Source organism: Prunus dulcis, chromosome 8 (assembly GCF_902201215.1).
Source record: "Prunus dulcis chromosome 8, ALMONDv2, whole genome shotgun sequence".
NCBI lineage: Eukaryota > Viridiplantae > Streptophyta > Magnoliopsida > Rosales > Rosaceae > Prunus > Prunus dulcis.
The window spans coordinates 19,219,120-19,233,118 of NC_047657.1; the positions used below are offsets into that span (position 1 = coordinate 19,219,120).

The 13,999-nt window shown below is 37.2% G+C and overlaps 3 protein-coding genes across 4 annotated transcripts; 1 reads left to right on the forward strand and 2 right to left on the reverse strand.

Annotated features, from left to right (window-relative positions):
- Positions 1-233: 233 nt before the first annotated feature.
- Positions 234-4,127, reverse strand: LOC117637369 (BTB/POZ and MATH domain-containing protein 2-like). Its single transcript, XM_034372246.1, has 4 exons — positions 3,410-4,127; positions 2,292-2,640; positions 1,450-1,726; positions 234-638 (listed from the first exon to the last, which is right to left on the reverse strand). Exons 1-4 carry the CDS (start codon positions 3,832-3,834, stop codon positions 460-462), a joined length of 1,230 nt encoding a protein of 409 aa, XP_034228137.1. The 5' UTR covers positions 3,835-4,127; the 3' UTR covers positions 234-459.
- A 2,549-nt stretch (positions 4,128-6,676) lies between these two features.
- LOC117636605 lies at positions 6,677-9,922 on the forward strand. Of its 2 annotated transcripts, none has more exons than XM_034371184.1 (5): positions 6,677-7,071; positions 7,391-7,472; positions 7,945-8,350; positions 8,698-8,778; positions 8,996-9,922. In XM_034371184.1, exons 1-5 carry the CDS (start codon positions 6,985-6,987, stop codon positions 9,495-9,497), a joined length of 1,158 nt encoding a protein of 385 aa, XP_034227075.1. In that variant the 5' UTR covers positions 6,677-6,984; the 3' UTR covers positions 9,498-9,922. The 2 variants fall into 2 exon arrangements, with proteins under 2 accessions (XP_034227075.1, XP_034227074.1); XM_034371183.1 differs by having other exon boundaries at positions 6,678-7,071; positions 7,391-7,559.
- A 207-nt stretch (positions 9,923-10,129) lies between these two features.
- LOC117636604 (elongation factor Tu, mitochondrial) lies at positions 10,130-13,991 on the reverse strand. Its single transcript, XM_034371182.1, has 12 exons — positions 13,653-13,991; positions 13,322-13,397; positions 13,003-13,095; positions 12,796-12,870; positions 12,621-12,725; positions 12,413-12,503; positions 12,123-12,328; positions 11,640-11,723; positions 11,346-11,411; positions 11,193-11,255; positions 10,717-10,957; positions 10,130-10,558 (listed from the first exon to the last, which is right to left on the reverse strand). The coding sequence occupies exons 1-12, from the start codon at positions 13,826-13,828 to the stop codon at positions 10,491-10,493; spliced, it is 1,344 nt and encodes a 447-aa protein (XP_034227073.1). The 5' UTR covers positions 13,829-13,991; the 3' UTR covers positions 10,130-10,490.
- Between the last annotated feature and the right edge of the window lie 8 nt (positions 13,992-13,999).

Sequence of the window (13,999 nt, forward strand, 5' to 3'; positions counted from 1 at the left end):
CTGCTCAATTGCACCAGTTTTCAAGACATCAAAACAGAGTTGTAGGGCAATCTGAGGGTGAGGTTGCTGCTGACTGTCAATTTAGTACATTTTACAAATGCTTGTGGTCTTTGTTTATTGGTTAGAAATAAACTGCCACCGCAGGAAAAAGGGGGGAGAGAAAAAAAAAAAGGGGATTAAATTTTGCTCTATATCAAGAAAATAGTAAGTTTTACAACTTCAACACAGGGGGAGAGAGGCACAAACCAGGGAATTGAATTTTTCTTTTTCTCAATCAAAACAGTAAGTACTACAACTTTCAATTACAAGCCAACAGAGACATCAACATCCTTTCGAATAACAAAGCCTAAAAAACTAACAGTTATTTCTAAACCTAGAAATAATCTCTCTCCTCACTTTTCTCTCTCTTTCTTTCCATTTTGTTTTTCTACATGGAAGATGTTTAAAAAGCTCAGTTCGCTATAGCCTTTGCTTCACCCGCCTGCCATTGATGTCACTACCATCAAGAATAGCTTCATTCCCATGCCTGCATAGAGATACAGAATGTTCACTAACTCTAGCTACATATTCCAAGAGTTCAGTCAGAACAGACGGGCAGCTTTCCTTCAAGTGTTTGTAACCATCTGTTTGCATCACACCTGCAAAACAAAAATAAAAGAATTAAGAATTACTTACATAACATTCGCATTTATTTATATTCAGGAATCACAAATCAAACAAAGACCAATGCATCAGAAGAAGCAAAACAAAAAGGTCTAGAAAAAAAATAATTATCAAGAGATACTGTACATAACATAGAAGAATGGAAGATGAGAATTCATGTGGCCAGTAATTACACCAAGTCTAGATGATTTTTTTCCAATTAAAAAACAAGATCCAAAATACCCTAGTTGTTTTCAATTGTAAACCACATATCACCATACAGAGTGGGTTGTTTTCTTGCTATCTCAGCGAATTTTGACAAACCTTTTCAAAGGCTTATGTATCCATAAGTAAAGTGGCCGATGATAGAAGTATAATCAAGTACCAAATGACCTTCCAAAGGGCCAAGAGGAAGTACTACTCTCATGATGGGTAAAGCCTAACATGACAGGTTATGAAACACGAATCCTTAGTTTTATGACCTTGAGGCCTATAGTTTAAACTAACCATCTGGACTACCATGAGACATATTAATTCATATAACCGTCAATGGAAAGGACACAAATTACAACCGAATTCAAGTTAAAAACTTCAATGGAATAAGAAAGACAAGTCAAAGATCATTGTAGTCATTAATTTCTCCAATCTTGATTACAATTCTACCACAGTTTTTAGAGTCATCCACACATAATCAAATCATCATGCATAATCATCATCAACAATCTCATTTGGGGCCTAGATGATGACAGTTTTCTTTTTCAAACTACACAGCATTGTAAAACAAAGCTTGATAGAGAAAAGAGTTACCTGATAGATTTCCAGGTGTTGCAACGAATCTGAGACATACAACTTTCAGCTGGAAGCAGTGATGTTGTTCTGCCAATGCTAATGTTGTTGCCACAGTGTTTATCGCAACATCTTTGCAGAGATTTGCCTCACATAACAACCGAAGTCTATCTAAGCCATACCGATCTGCTGCTGCAAGCAGATGCTGTGCCATCAAAGTGGAAGACCCGTTGGAGTTTATTCCAGTAAGCTCTTCTATGTCGGGCAGAGAGTCCCAGTATATGAAATGAAGTAAAGCCTTCACAAGGACAAAATGAATGAGTGGAAAAACAGTTGAATAGTGAGAGCGATGCCAAAAATATCGATGGAAACAATTCCTAGGTGGATGGTTATAATTAACTAATTCTACAGTTTCACATGATAGCACAAGAAACAATAGAATTAGAGCAGAAACCGCATAGCCAACCTAGCTTACATTTATAATGAAAGAGAATAAGCACTATGCAGAAAGCATAATAATACAACCCAAATTGGGAGTTCTCCATGAAAACTGAAACTTATTACTTCACACTAGGTCATGTTTTACCACTTACAACCATTCTGCACAAGCAACAAAGCAAAAATAAAAAATCATCCTAGAATGACATTTGATCACTAACATCTGGCAGGATTTGTAGCTAAAGATCAGAAAGCATGAGATCATACTCCTGGATGACAATGTCTTTGCAACATGTCTGACAAACTGACACAATTGCAAACAAGTATGGTAACCAATTTAATATCTGAAGTACAAACATTGATCAGGATTAGTTAAACAAATGTATAACATAATCAACCAAAGAAAAAGAAGAAAAGCATCAAACCTTAAAGACTGGAGCTTCTATGTCCTCAACGTTTATGCACCGAGTGTTCTGATCCTTCATAGGACCAAATAGTTGGGCCCTGAATACAGGTGATCGAGCTGCTAGTACCAACTTGTGAGCAGCAAAAATTTCGCCGTCAATTTCAAAATTTACATCAGTGCCCTTTCCACTTTCCAGTAGCCGCCCAAACTGATGGCCCATGCTGGATGGTGGTACTGGTATGGAGTATATTTTTGGCCCCTCCGTGTGTGACTTCACAACACCAACCATACAGTTCACTGACAAGCAGTCGTCTTTAAGGTAGTCTGATGTCTCCAGAGAAGTTCTTTTGAAAAAACGCTTGTAACCCCTGCAGCATCCCAAGAATCCATTAAACTCTTCCTATATGCAAACTAGTGACAACAATGGATATGTACAGGATACAAGGCTGAAACCAAGCTAGACCCCAAGAAAATCACACAACATGATTGAGAATAATGAACTGCATAGAAAACATCGATGCCTTGTCATATTTAAATGACATGAAATTTCTATATAATCACTCCAAGGCATGCATCAAAAGAAGTAATCAACTAAACTCCCTGGTAGACACTTTTAAAACATCAAATGGAACACTGACAGGTTAACAAGATCAACAATGAATCTCACTGCCCGATGTTACATATTGCCTTTTACTTTCCTACTTGTACCCACATAGAAAAGCCGTTACATTTATATAAATATCATACACATGTTCGAATCAGGTTCAGCATAGAGATTTAAAGGTTTGCAGGTTGTAAGATTAGTGAAAAAGCCAAAAACAACAAGCAATCAAAACCTTTCCAAATTGCAGAAAATTTTCAATCCCGAACCTACTGATTGCTTCACATTTCCTAATTACATTAACAGATTTTCAAGATTTTTTAAACCCAACTTTAATACCCTTCTTCTGGATCTGTTATATGTAAACATTGCATCTAAACAAAAACAGATCAAAAAATAAAAGCATGCTTCTTTTTGAAAATGGAAAACCCAAGTTACCAACTTTTACAAACTCATAAACTTCCATAAAAACAGAAGGCAAGAAAACCAAGATTCCCACAAAGACAAAATCAAGAACTGGAAATTTGCCAACCCACCACATGCTACCGCGATACTTGAGCGTGTAGGGACCGCTATCCAAGGTCCTCCCGAAATGGCTATGCACTTTGTGCCTCTCATTCCCACTCTGATCCAAAAGGGTCAATTCGAAGAGAGCTCTCACATCGGTTCCTTCGCTCGCGAGCGCGATGAAGAGCGAGACGTACGCGGCATTGTCCTCGACGCTCTTGCCGTCTGGGTAAAAATAGATGGCCCACGAATACCCGCCCACAGTAAACGTGTCGGACGCTATGTACTTCCCAATCCCAATCCCTTTGGACAAAGAATAACCCGTGATCTTGAAATGGTGGGTCCCGTTGACGGTCTCGGTGATCGACGTCGATGTGGTTGTCGGGGGCGACGAAGAGGCCGGGCAAGATGAAGAAGACGAGGGCCTGGAGGTTTCTCTGAAAACCTTACCCATACCCGGCGACAAAATTGAATTACTTGGGGCTTTAATTTTTCTGGGATTGAATTTGGGATCTAGGGTTTAATCGGAAATGTGGAATTTGGCTAAAATTGGATGCGAAATGAAGAACCTTGGACTTGCGAAACAAGATTCTTCTTTTCCTGAATATTTTCTCGGGAAAGTGACTGTATTGCGAGAGAATCTAGGGTTTCCTTCGGGAAAGTTATGTTGTTCTCGAAGGTGAGTTTCCAGAGCTTTGTGTTCTCACAATCAGAGAAAGAAGAGAGAAGAGAGAGAGAGAGAGAGAGAGAGAGAGAGAGAGAAATGGTAACATGACGACTTGTGATTGTACTTTTATAGTTGTTTTTTCCCGACAGTGAAATTATTGGTGATGAAGCAGAAGCGCACTTGCCGACCTTTAAAACTCGACCAACTCGCTCTACCATTGGGCCACGTATGCATCCGCCTCTATAGAGACACAAGGCCATTCTAGTCATTCGGATATGCAATTTAATCCTCGCGCAGATTACTTCTCTATTTAGAAATGTTCCATATTTAGTATCCATATTAATTGGGAGTGAGATTGATAAATAAGATAAACCCATGTTTAAATTTGTTACACGATTTGAGAAAGAAATACATTAAAATAAAAATAAAATAGTTCTTTTTTTGGTTGGTCAATTACAGATTTTTATATGCATAAATAAAACAAAATATAAAGGTAAAATAAGTTTTGCGACTTCTCCCAATTTTTTTGTTTATTTAAAATAATAAATTAGAAAATAAAATATATGACAACTACTATATTTTATATAAAAAAAACACTTGAGGAGTCTAACCCAAGAAAAAACCATCCACTAGTTACTTGTTTTTTTTTAAATTTTAAATTAGTTCTTATTGTGTTATTGCATTTATTTATTTATTTTTAATATAAGCGATAGTTTAAAATGCAAGGTATGGAATAGTTTAAACAGCAAGGGTTGGAAGTTTCTCTCACTCACACACACTACTAATGTGATATGAAAGTAAAAATTTAAGACTACTAGTTTACAAATTAATATTATTTTCCACTATGTTAGACCTTATTGACGGTATTTTCTGAAGTATTGATCTTGAATGAATTTTTTTTTTTTTATTGTAAAATTATCATTAGTTTATATGTGAAAGGCTCTATTTAATGCTTTTGAGGTGAAAAGTCAACAAAACATAGGATTAAATAGCCGTTGGCTTGTTGCTCAAGTTGTGCGAGATGAGACGCGCCAATTGGCGATGTGCGCGAGCCAGCTTGCACGGGTGACGAGCTGACCACCTGCTGCGGGGAATAACTAGTCTACACACACGACCACACTACTTACTTGTGAGATTAAATGCCACAATGCCAGGTGTAAACAAATGGTGAACCTGATAGATTTCCTATTATCATCTTCCAAATAAAAGAAAATATAAATTACAAATTAAAAAAATAAAATAAAACAATAATAAAATCGGTTGCATGCTGTCTTGCACATTATTATTTTTGTCGTTGATACATGTGAGGTTTCAAACATATCAATAACTAAAATCAATCTACATAAACAGGTGATTGATCGTAACATCATTTCAAAGAAAAACTTCTAAAACAACGGATATTTCTATTTTAATTTTGTATTCTCCTCCTTTTGAACATTACTTGTGAGATATATGAATTATCCACTACATGATACGACTATTGACCAAAGAAGGAAGAATAACAAGTAGATAGTGCATTTATAAATGTAATAAAATACATGTGACAGAGGTTGTTGCAGCCCATTCAATCTCAGTTATAAGCATTTTGACTTCCAAAATGATATTAGGTTTTATGGTAGCTTCGCTGTGTTTGGTGGTCATATTTATTTCTCTAAGTTTAAAAGAATATTTATTTATCTTTTTATTTTATATACTTTTCCAGCATAGATGGGAGACCCACAAAAACAAACAAGAAAATAAAGAACCAGCCAGCCAGCTAGCTCTCATTATTAAAATAAAGAGAATCGAACAAGGGATTGCCTTGCTTTAAAGGCAGCAAACACGACTAGTATGAACAAATATTTTTATCATTTTGGTGTTATGGTTGAGGTCTTGAATACTTAAGTGATTGATTTGTATTTAAGAAGATAATCAATGCCATGATTTGGATTTAATACTCACATGCTGCACTTTGTCAAGAGACTGGAAAAACATTCAGGTGTGCCAAACGAAGCATGAAGTTTGGCACCATTATAATGAGTTTTTCTTATTTTAAAAAGAAAATGTACATCTTTTTTTATAGACTATTTTCATAATTCTATTCAACAATTGGAATAGATGCTAGGACTCGAGTTTATGGTCTTGTCTAGAAGAGTAATTACTTTAAACAACTACACTAATAGGTATTTTACAGACTATTTTTATTTTAAGTCGAGTCATTCATACAAAAAATTATTTGATCACCTAAAATAAAATGTGCAATAAACACAATTCGTTGAATAAAACTGAAAATTTTAACCTACGCATTTCACAATAATTAAAGCACCCTCAAAATGAGAATTAATTTAAAGTGAATTTCGAACTATGCAAGCTAGAAGATTAATTTTATTTTTCCGATAACATCTGTGGGATTTTTATTTTCAATTTTGGTATGTCACAATCCAAACCCTCAAATAAATCTAGAGGTTTCCATTGTGGGGTCAATTTCCATGCAAAGATTTTTTCCCCTCAATTCTGTTTCAGTACGGACTCATCACACCCTAGCCAAATCAACAAGGGCCCACAATCTCAATGGTATGCAAAATCGGCGGCCAAGATGCCACAACCAGAAACTAAAGAAATATATGTATGGTGCACAAAGTTACACGGGCAGAAAACCCAATATTCAGGAGAGTCCAAGGTGGAAGAAAACAGACACTTTTTGTCTGACGTGAGAAATCCAACCTGGATTCTCAGATCAGAAATTTGTCGATCAAACAACTGGATGACATAAAATCCGACTTTGTTATTTCCGATTTTTATTATGTGTGGCTGCAGCTCAAAATGAAAAAGACCAAACTGTGAAAAATCTTGGATTTTGAGGTCCCGGGATGGATCAGGTTATGGTGGTGTGAAGAAGAGGCACGACGCACCAAAAAGGAGAGAAATTTGGTTTCTGAAACTGGGTATCTCTCGGCCATGGCAGATAAGCTTTGTTTGATGGCTTCTCATGGCTACCCTCACGGCCTTGTTTTACAGCAAGAGCAGGGCATGGGTATTATCAAGGTAAAGCAAAGGTTTTCTAGCGTAGCTTATTTATTTTCGTTGGTTTGGTATTTGGTTTGCAGATGAGATTTTTGTATTTGCATTCGAATTTGACTCATTTGGGTTTGATTTTCATGTCTGATTGTTATTTGGGTTGCTTTCATATTAATCAAATTCGGTTCCATGAGTTTGTCTTGTATGTTTAGCTCTATCTGGGGCTTCAGTTTTTCTTGTTTTGATTTATTGTTCTGAATGGAATTGAAGTTCTAGCCGATATATTTTCCTTTTTCTTTTAAAGCTGTTGCTGAAAAGATTTTATATTTTCCTTTGATTAACGCAGGATTTTCAACCCCTTCTGCCGAGTTATGGAGCAAAGCAGGAAATCACAAAACTGGGATCTTTGAAATTGATGCCGCAGCAAGGTGAGCAGCCATGGAAACTCGCTAGTGGATTGCCAGAGGCTAACTGGTTTGCCAAGACCGAAAGGCCTGTACTCACTGACATGCAAAGTATGCACCTCAATAGTTCATTGTTGTATGCAGCTATTGTTTGAAAATCTATGAGTTATAGCCATAACCAAATTATATTGATTTCATTGCCGTTTGTCCCAAAGAATTTATTTAAATTTTGTGCATCTTGCTCTATTGTGGTTGCAAATAAAATTAGATTTAGATGGTCTGAGTGGTGCTACAATAAATTAGATTTATTCTTCTCCATTTCCAGCAGAACTTTCTATAAATGATGATCTCATGCATCCTAAAATAAATTAGAAAAACTTAACTTGGCAATAATGACATATCAAATGAATGCGGTTATATCCTTATCGCATATGTTATAATGAAATGTAATTTCTTTGCAATATGTTGAATTATCTCTTTTTCCTGCTGATTACAGATGTTCATCCAGACTCAGTGCTGTTCAGTATTGGAATTGCTGAACACTTCATAAGACGTGAAAAAATGTTGCAGTTCCTCAAGTCTGGAGAAACTGAAGCAGAGAAAGGCGGACTAGATATAACCGTACTATATAACTTGATGGGGTTACATGAAATGAGCCAACAAGCATTCATTCCTTCTCTTATCTACCCAAGTAGTGAGTTTAATACCCAGAAGCCTCTCTTGGACTTTGTGGGAGGTCTTGCCTGGAGTTCCAAAATTACAGTTCAGCCAGATGGTCGAGTCTTATTTACAGGTACAGGGACTGAGATGGAGCATCTCCTTTCAGTTGTTGCTGAGTTTTACTCATTGAGAAACTCAGTTTGTTGGAAAAAGCAGTCTGTGCTGGTTCCGCACTTCAATAGGTATGCACGGACGATTATACCTTTTTTCAATTTAAATTTGGCACTTTTTTTTTACAGGATCAAATACTTATCTAGTCCTAGTCCTCAGAATGAATATTTTCTAACCATGTTTGAATACACATGCATGAATATATTTCTTTCAACAGTATTGAATCAGTAGATCTTGGGGACCGAGTTTTTTTTTGGTCGAAAGAAAAACTGTGTTTAGAATGAATATTTCCTTAATAATCCTTGCTTAGAAAAATACTTTTCATTTTGATGAATATTCTTTATACTTTCCAACTGTCTATATTTTAAATGTTCTCCATTCCTATAAAACATGACCTGACAATTACTTTATGAATCAGGGTGGAGAGCAGGGAAGCAGGAGCTAATATTGATGGAACTTTTTTGAAGATGCAAGTGACTACCCTTGCTCCTTTAAAGAGGTATTGACATGAACATGTTTTTATTATTCTTTTCCCCTTTTACCCTTTCTCTTTCAATTTCTTTGTACCTGTTTAAGGGATATCAGTTTCAAGATTAAACTAAATTGTTTTGCTGTAATTGATATTATTGGTGTCACACTGGTATGCCTGTTCTTCCACCAAATCTTGGATCAAAGCATGCTTCATATTAACTTTTTGTCTGTTATCTACTTAACAGTCCGGAAAAAGTCAAAAAAAAGGCAACACAAAAGCAGAAGAGTGGGAAAAGAGTAGGCAAAGATAGAGATCTCTACAAGAGGAACTATTTCCACGCCTGTGAGAGCCTTCTATCTTTAATGATTAACAGAAGGCGGCATGGGAAATCAGCAATTCTCTCACTTCAAAGATCTGGCCCTGAGGTTCCAGAGCTCCTCACCCAGTTTTCTGCTAGTATCGCTGGAACCGGCTTAGCTCTCCTATTCTCTGTCCTCTGTAAAGTAGGTTGTGGGAGGGGGCCCTTTTGTGCGTCCAAACTCTTGAATACTGGAGTTGCAATTGGGTTAGTTTGGCTCTCTTGGGCAGTGAACAAGCTGAGGGACACAATTATTCATATCAGCAAGAATTCAAAGAAGTTGGATCTAAAAGAAGAGGAAATAATGGAAAGGGTAGAGGGAAGCGTGAAAGAGATTTACTTTAGAGCTGCAACACTGATGGCAGTGGCCGTGTTGAGGCTTGCTTGAGCATGAAATGAGAAGAAGAAGATACACAGATGGTTTGAGGAACATTTGACTAGAGCGGTGAACAAGAGAATATCTGTACATATGGTGACCAAGTTGGGTGATCGGCAGAGAGGTGAAGCTTGTTGGACATGAGGTGAAGAACCCATCTTTGAAAGAAAAGTGGAAATCTGATTTCAGTTGCCGTGAACCGGAGCTCTCGTCATCCAAGCTCTGGATAATGATGAGTCAGCTGGTAATAGTAGTAGTCATGTAGAATGTGAATTGATAGAAGGGTGACTTGGTGGTAGTCTGTAGTACTAAACAATTTTGTGCATGAAACTGTCTCTCTTCCCCTCTATTTTCTTGTAATCTCGATGGCTGTTCAAATAACTTTTTCATTGGTTATAGAATAAATGTTTTAATATTTGCTGTTATTGGAACTCAAATAGCGATGGAATCGTGCTTTCCATTTTTCCCTCTTTTCTGCCAGGTCAATTGGCTCTTTATGTTATCTTTGTTTGATTATTTTCTATTTGGACATTTTTTTTTGGTAAAAGGGCAAAATCTTTTATTTTTACTATTACCTTTTTTCGCAACTAGCAAGCATGTAAACTAAAAAACGAACAAAGAGAACATACAAGGAACAATTAGGCTTTCAACAAGTGAAACAGATTAGCAATGACGGCCACCGGGAGGAAAAAAAATAATGTAACATTGTACATGGTAAAGAATATAAATTACTTGAACGAACTGACACTGATCACATTATTGACAGCCTTGGTAAAAACTATGGGATGAAAACGTGCCAAATTTCCTTCTTAATTTACTCTGTTCTTTTCCTAACACAGATGATCTCATCGAAAATACCTAAAACAAACTCAAGCAACGCGGATTATGTAACCAATTACCACACGTCAGTTTTTTCTAAGTGAAGAGTTCTTTTGGTTCCCCACCCCTTTTTCCACTAATGTGCATACAGAAAGAGATTCAAGGATCCAGCCGGAAAATCTCATCTCAGAGTACTTTAGAAACAACTCCTGCACCAACCGTCCTACCTCCTTCCCTCAAGGCAAATCTTTGTCCTGCCACATGAACGTAGGGAAGTTTTAGCTTTCAAAACTTCAATTAAAAGGAATAAGGAAACAGAAACAGTGAAACTCTGGAAATAACAACCACGTCAAATTAACACACAGACAAGCAGATTATTTAGCTTTCAGCAGCAGAGATGATGTGAACAAACCTGCTTCAAGAGGAACCGGTTGAATCAGCTCAAAAATTGCAGTAACATTGTCCCCAGGCATAACCATCTTAACATCTTCAGGCAATTCTACCTTTCCAGTGATATCTGCAGTCCTCATATAAAACTGAGGCCTGTAGTTTGAGAAAAAGGCAGTATGGCGTCCACCTTCATCCTTTGTGAGGACATATATCTCTGCTTCAAACCTCTTGTGTGTCTTCACTGTTCCTGGCTTAGCAATTACCTATGCAATAGGAACAAACACGTGCAGCCGAGCCATCCAACATTTACAACAGTCAGTGCTGAAACAGAGTTTAGTTGCCCGAACAATTGAAAGAAACTTAGCGCATCAAATAAAAAATAACCAATAAAAGGATCATTTTCACAAGGTATAAACTCACTAGGTAATATCAAGTTCAGTATCTTTTCTTAAAATAATTTCCACAGGTAATTTTTCTGCTGCAATTGAAACCACACACCTGTCCTCGTTGGATATCCTCCCTCTTTAGACCTCGAAGAAGAAGACCAACATTATCACCAGCCTAGTCAAGTGAACAAACCCATCATGAGATATATTTTGTGCGGTAAAAAGGCCTTAGTATATTGAAGAGTGTTTAGAATCAGTCACTTACTTCACCATGATCCAAGATTTTCTTGAACATCTCAACACCGGTAACCACCGTTTTCAAAGGAGCACCCTGACAAAGAACACAAACTAAGGATTAGCCCTTCTTAGAGTGGTATTTTATCCTTAAGCTATCAAAACTAATTCAAAGATCAATGCCACCTAAATTAAAGGTCCACCTTAGGCCAATGCCAACTCAAAGAATGAGTTGCATAGCAAATCATTTGCTAAAGCAATAAAAGGGAAATAAATGCACAAGAAAGCTTTGCAGCACCAAACAATATAAAAACTTGTGTTAGACCTGATGCAACCCCAGAATCTCAACTTCCTCACCAACTTTAATGGTCCCTTGTTCAACACGACCAGTGGCAACAGTTCCACGACCCTTCAAAACACAAAAGAAATTGATAATGTGAAGTGACCGCTAAAAATGAAACTACCTACTACAAAAAACCACGCACAAAAGAAAAAGGAAATCAAATAAAAATAAGGATCAGAACAGTGTAAGGCATTAGAAATGTGAAACACAAGAATATGGGCAATTCAATAAATCACATCAATTTTATAATCGTACTACTTTATAATAAAAATAATAGTTTCATGATCAAAACAGTAGTAATAGTAAAAGCAGCAGCAATGATATTACAAGAGCAATGTACCCAGATGTTATGAACAAAATTAAAGGCCAACTTTAAGACAATCCTTGTAACAAATGTCAATGCCCTAAAGGGATTAAGATTTAGGAATGTCTACACGAGTATAGCTAAATGCATGCCCAACTTACCTGGATTGAGAAAACATCTTCAATTGGCATCAGGAAAGGTTTGTCAAGCTGGCGTACAGGGTCAGGAATGTATTCATCCACAGAATCCATAAGTTTTAGAATTGCCTTTTTGCCAATCTCTTCATTTGTGCCTTGTAAAGCCGACAGAGCCGAACCCCGGACGATAGGGATTTCATCCCCAGGGAACTTGTAGAAGCTAAGAAGCTCTGCCAGAAACATAAGAAAAATTAAAAAACTTCAATTGAATATAAAGCCGTCTGCTAATAAAGTGATCTCCAAAATCTACGAACCACGGAGCTCCATTTCCACAAGCTCCAACAACTCTGGATCATCAACAGCATCGACTTTATTGAGAAAACACACAAGTGATGGCACACCGACCTGTGTAATACACCCAACAAAAAAATTATACATATACATCAATGTGCACACAAATACACGAGAAAAAGCACATAAGTTTGATTTTCTTTGCAATCTGGTGACCACAAAAATACCCACCTGTCGAGCCAGCAGAATGTGCTCCTTAGTTTGTGGCATAGGCCCATCAGGAGCAGAAACAACCAGAATGCCCCCATCCATTTGGGCAGCTCCAGTAATCATGTTCTGTGTGTTAATCATACTTGTTAGAAGAATTCATGTATGCAAATATTGTTCCCTTAAATTCAAAGCTTACTTTGACATAATCTGCGTGTCCTGGGCAGTCCACATGTGCATAGTGTCGCTTGACAGTCTCATACTCTACATGAGCCTTCAAAATCAAGGCAAACCCAAGTTAGGTTGGAATAATACTTTGAGAAGATGAGTCAATAACCCAAATGAAGCTTACACTATTCCACAAATACCAAAATGCCAAGATGATAATTAAGAAAAACATACTAACCGTTGCAATTGTAATTCCTCTCTTTTTCTCTTCAGGGGCCTTATCAATTTCATCAAAGGCTATAGCCTTAGCTTTTCCTTCTTCTGCTAGTACCTGAGGAAAATATAAAACATTACGATTATGGAAAATTATCTCTTTTTTTGTTGACAACTCTTTCATATGTACCGGGCCTCATTTCATGAAAAGGAGAGGTATTATAGGTTGGAAAAGCTGCTCTCTTTAGCAACTTCTTTTCAGGTTCTTACTTAAGAAGGAAATACAGACAAACATAGAGTCCAGAAACATGCATAGAAAAGCAATCACTGCATCAATGACCCACCTTTGTAATTGCGGCAGTCAGAGTGGTTTTTCCATGATCGACATGTCCAATTGTTCCAACATTCACATGAGGTTTTCTGTTGGCCAAACAGCATCAGAGAATGTGATTATAGCTACAAACCAGAAAAATTCCTATCCCATGATATTCAAGTTCAAAAGAGTAAACAAGAAAAGAATGGTGATAAATCCAATTCAGACTAAAATGATAAAGTGGGACAAATTAAACAATACAAAACTCAAGCGTACAAATCTCTCTCTTCTAAAAGTCCCATTTTTTATTATGAAAAATTCCAACTCAAAGTAACAAACACACACAGCGGATGAATACTAACGTGCGTGTGAAGGTGGCCATGGATCTCCACCAAGGATTGGGGCTAGAAGATCGGTCATTTCCGAAACTGGATTCAGAGATTGAAGAACCAACTGATCCTAGGGTACACCAATAGATTTGCGAGGAGTAGGGGAGGATGCGCCTGGAGCTAGGGTTTCTGAGAGCGACCGCAGCCATTGGAAATGAGGACGAAGAAGCAGGGAGAAGGATTTGCTTCAGCCTTCACTCAGAGTGTGGCGGAGACTCGGAGTGTGTGTAGTTTGTGGGGTTTTAGGCTTTAAGCAGTTTAGGGCTTTTGGGATTTCTCGAGGGTTTTGCCGACGGGCTTTTGGTAACAAAATAACCACC

What these genes read in the sequence shown, in the direction of transcription:
- LOC117637369 (XM_034372246.1), bottom strand. Translation starts at nt 3,834, where the DNA reads ATGGGTAAGGTTTTCAGAGAAACCTCCAGGCCCTCGTCTTCTTCATCT. An exon ending in TAGAAGCTCCAGTCTTTAAG is followed by an intron (nt 1,727 to 2,291) that starts GTTTGATGCTTT and finishes GTCCTTGTGAAG; the next exon opens with GCTTTACTTCATTTCATATA. An exon ending in AACACCTGGAAATCTATCAG is followed by an intron (nt 639 to 1,449) that starts GTAACTCTTTTC and finishes TTTGTTTTGCAG; the next exon opens with GTGTGATGCAAACAGATGGT.
- LOC117636605 (XM_034371183.1), top strand. Translation starts at nt 6,985, where the DNA reads ATGGCAGATAAGCTTTGTTTGATGGCTTCTCATGGCTACCCTCACGGC. An exon ending in AGGGCATGGGTATTATCAAG is followed by an intron (nt 7,072 to 7,390) that starts GTAAAGCAAAGG and finishes TGATTAACGCAG; the next exon opens with GATTTTCAACCCCTTCTGCC. An exon ending in CTGGTTCCGCACTTCAATAG is followed by an intron (nt 8,351 to 8,697) that starts GTATGCACGGAC and finishes TTTATGAATCAG; the next exon opens with GGTGGAGAGCAGGGAAGCAG.
- LOC117636604 (XM_034371182.1), bottom strand. Translation starts at nt 13,828, where the DNA reads ATGGCTGCGGTCGCTCTCAGAAACCCTAGCTCCAGGCGCATCCTCCCC. An exon ending in GACACGCAGATTATGTCAAA is followed by an intron (nt 12,726 to 12,795) that starts GTAAGCTTTGAA and finishes ATTAACACACAG; the next exon opens with AACATGATTACTGGAGCTGC. An exon ending in TGTGGAAATGGAGCTCCGTG is followed by an intron (nt 12,329 to 12,412) that starts GTTCGTAGATTT and finishes TGTTTCTGGCAG; the next exon opens with AGCTTCTTAGCTTCTACAAG.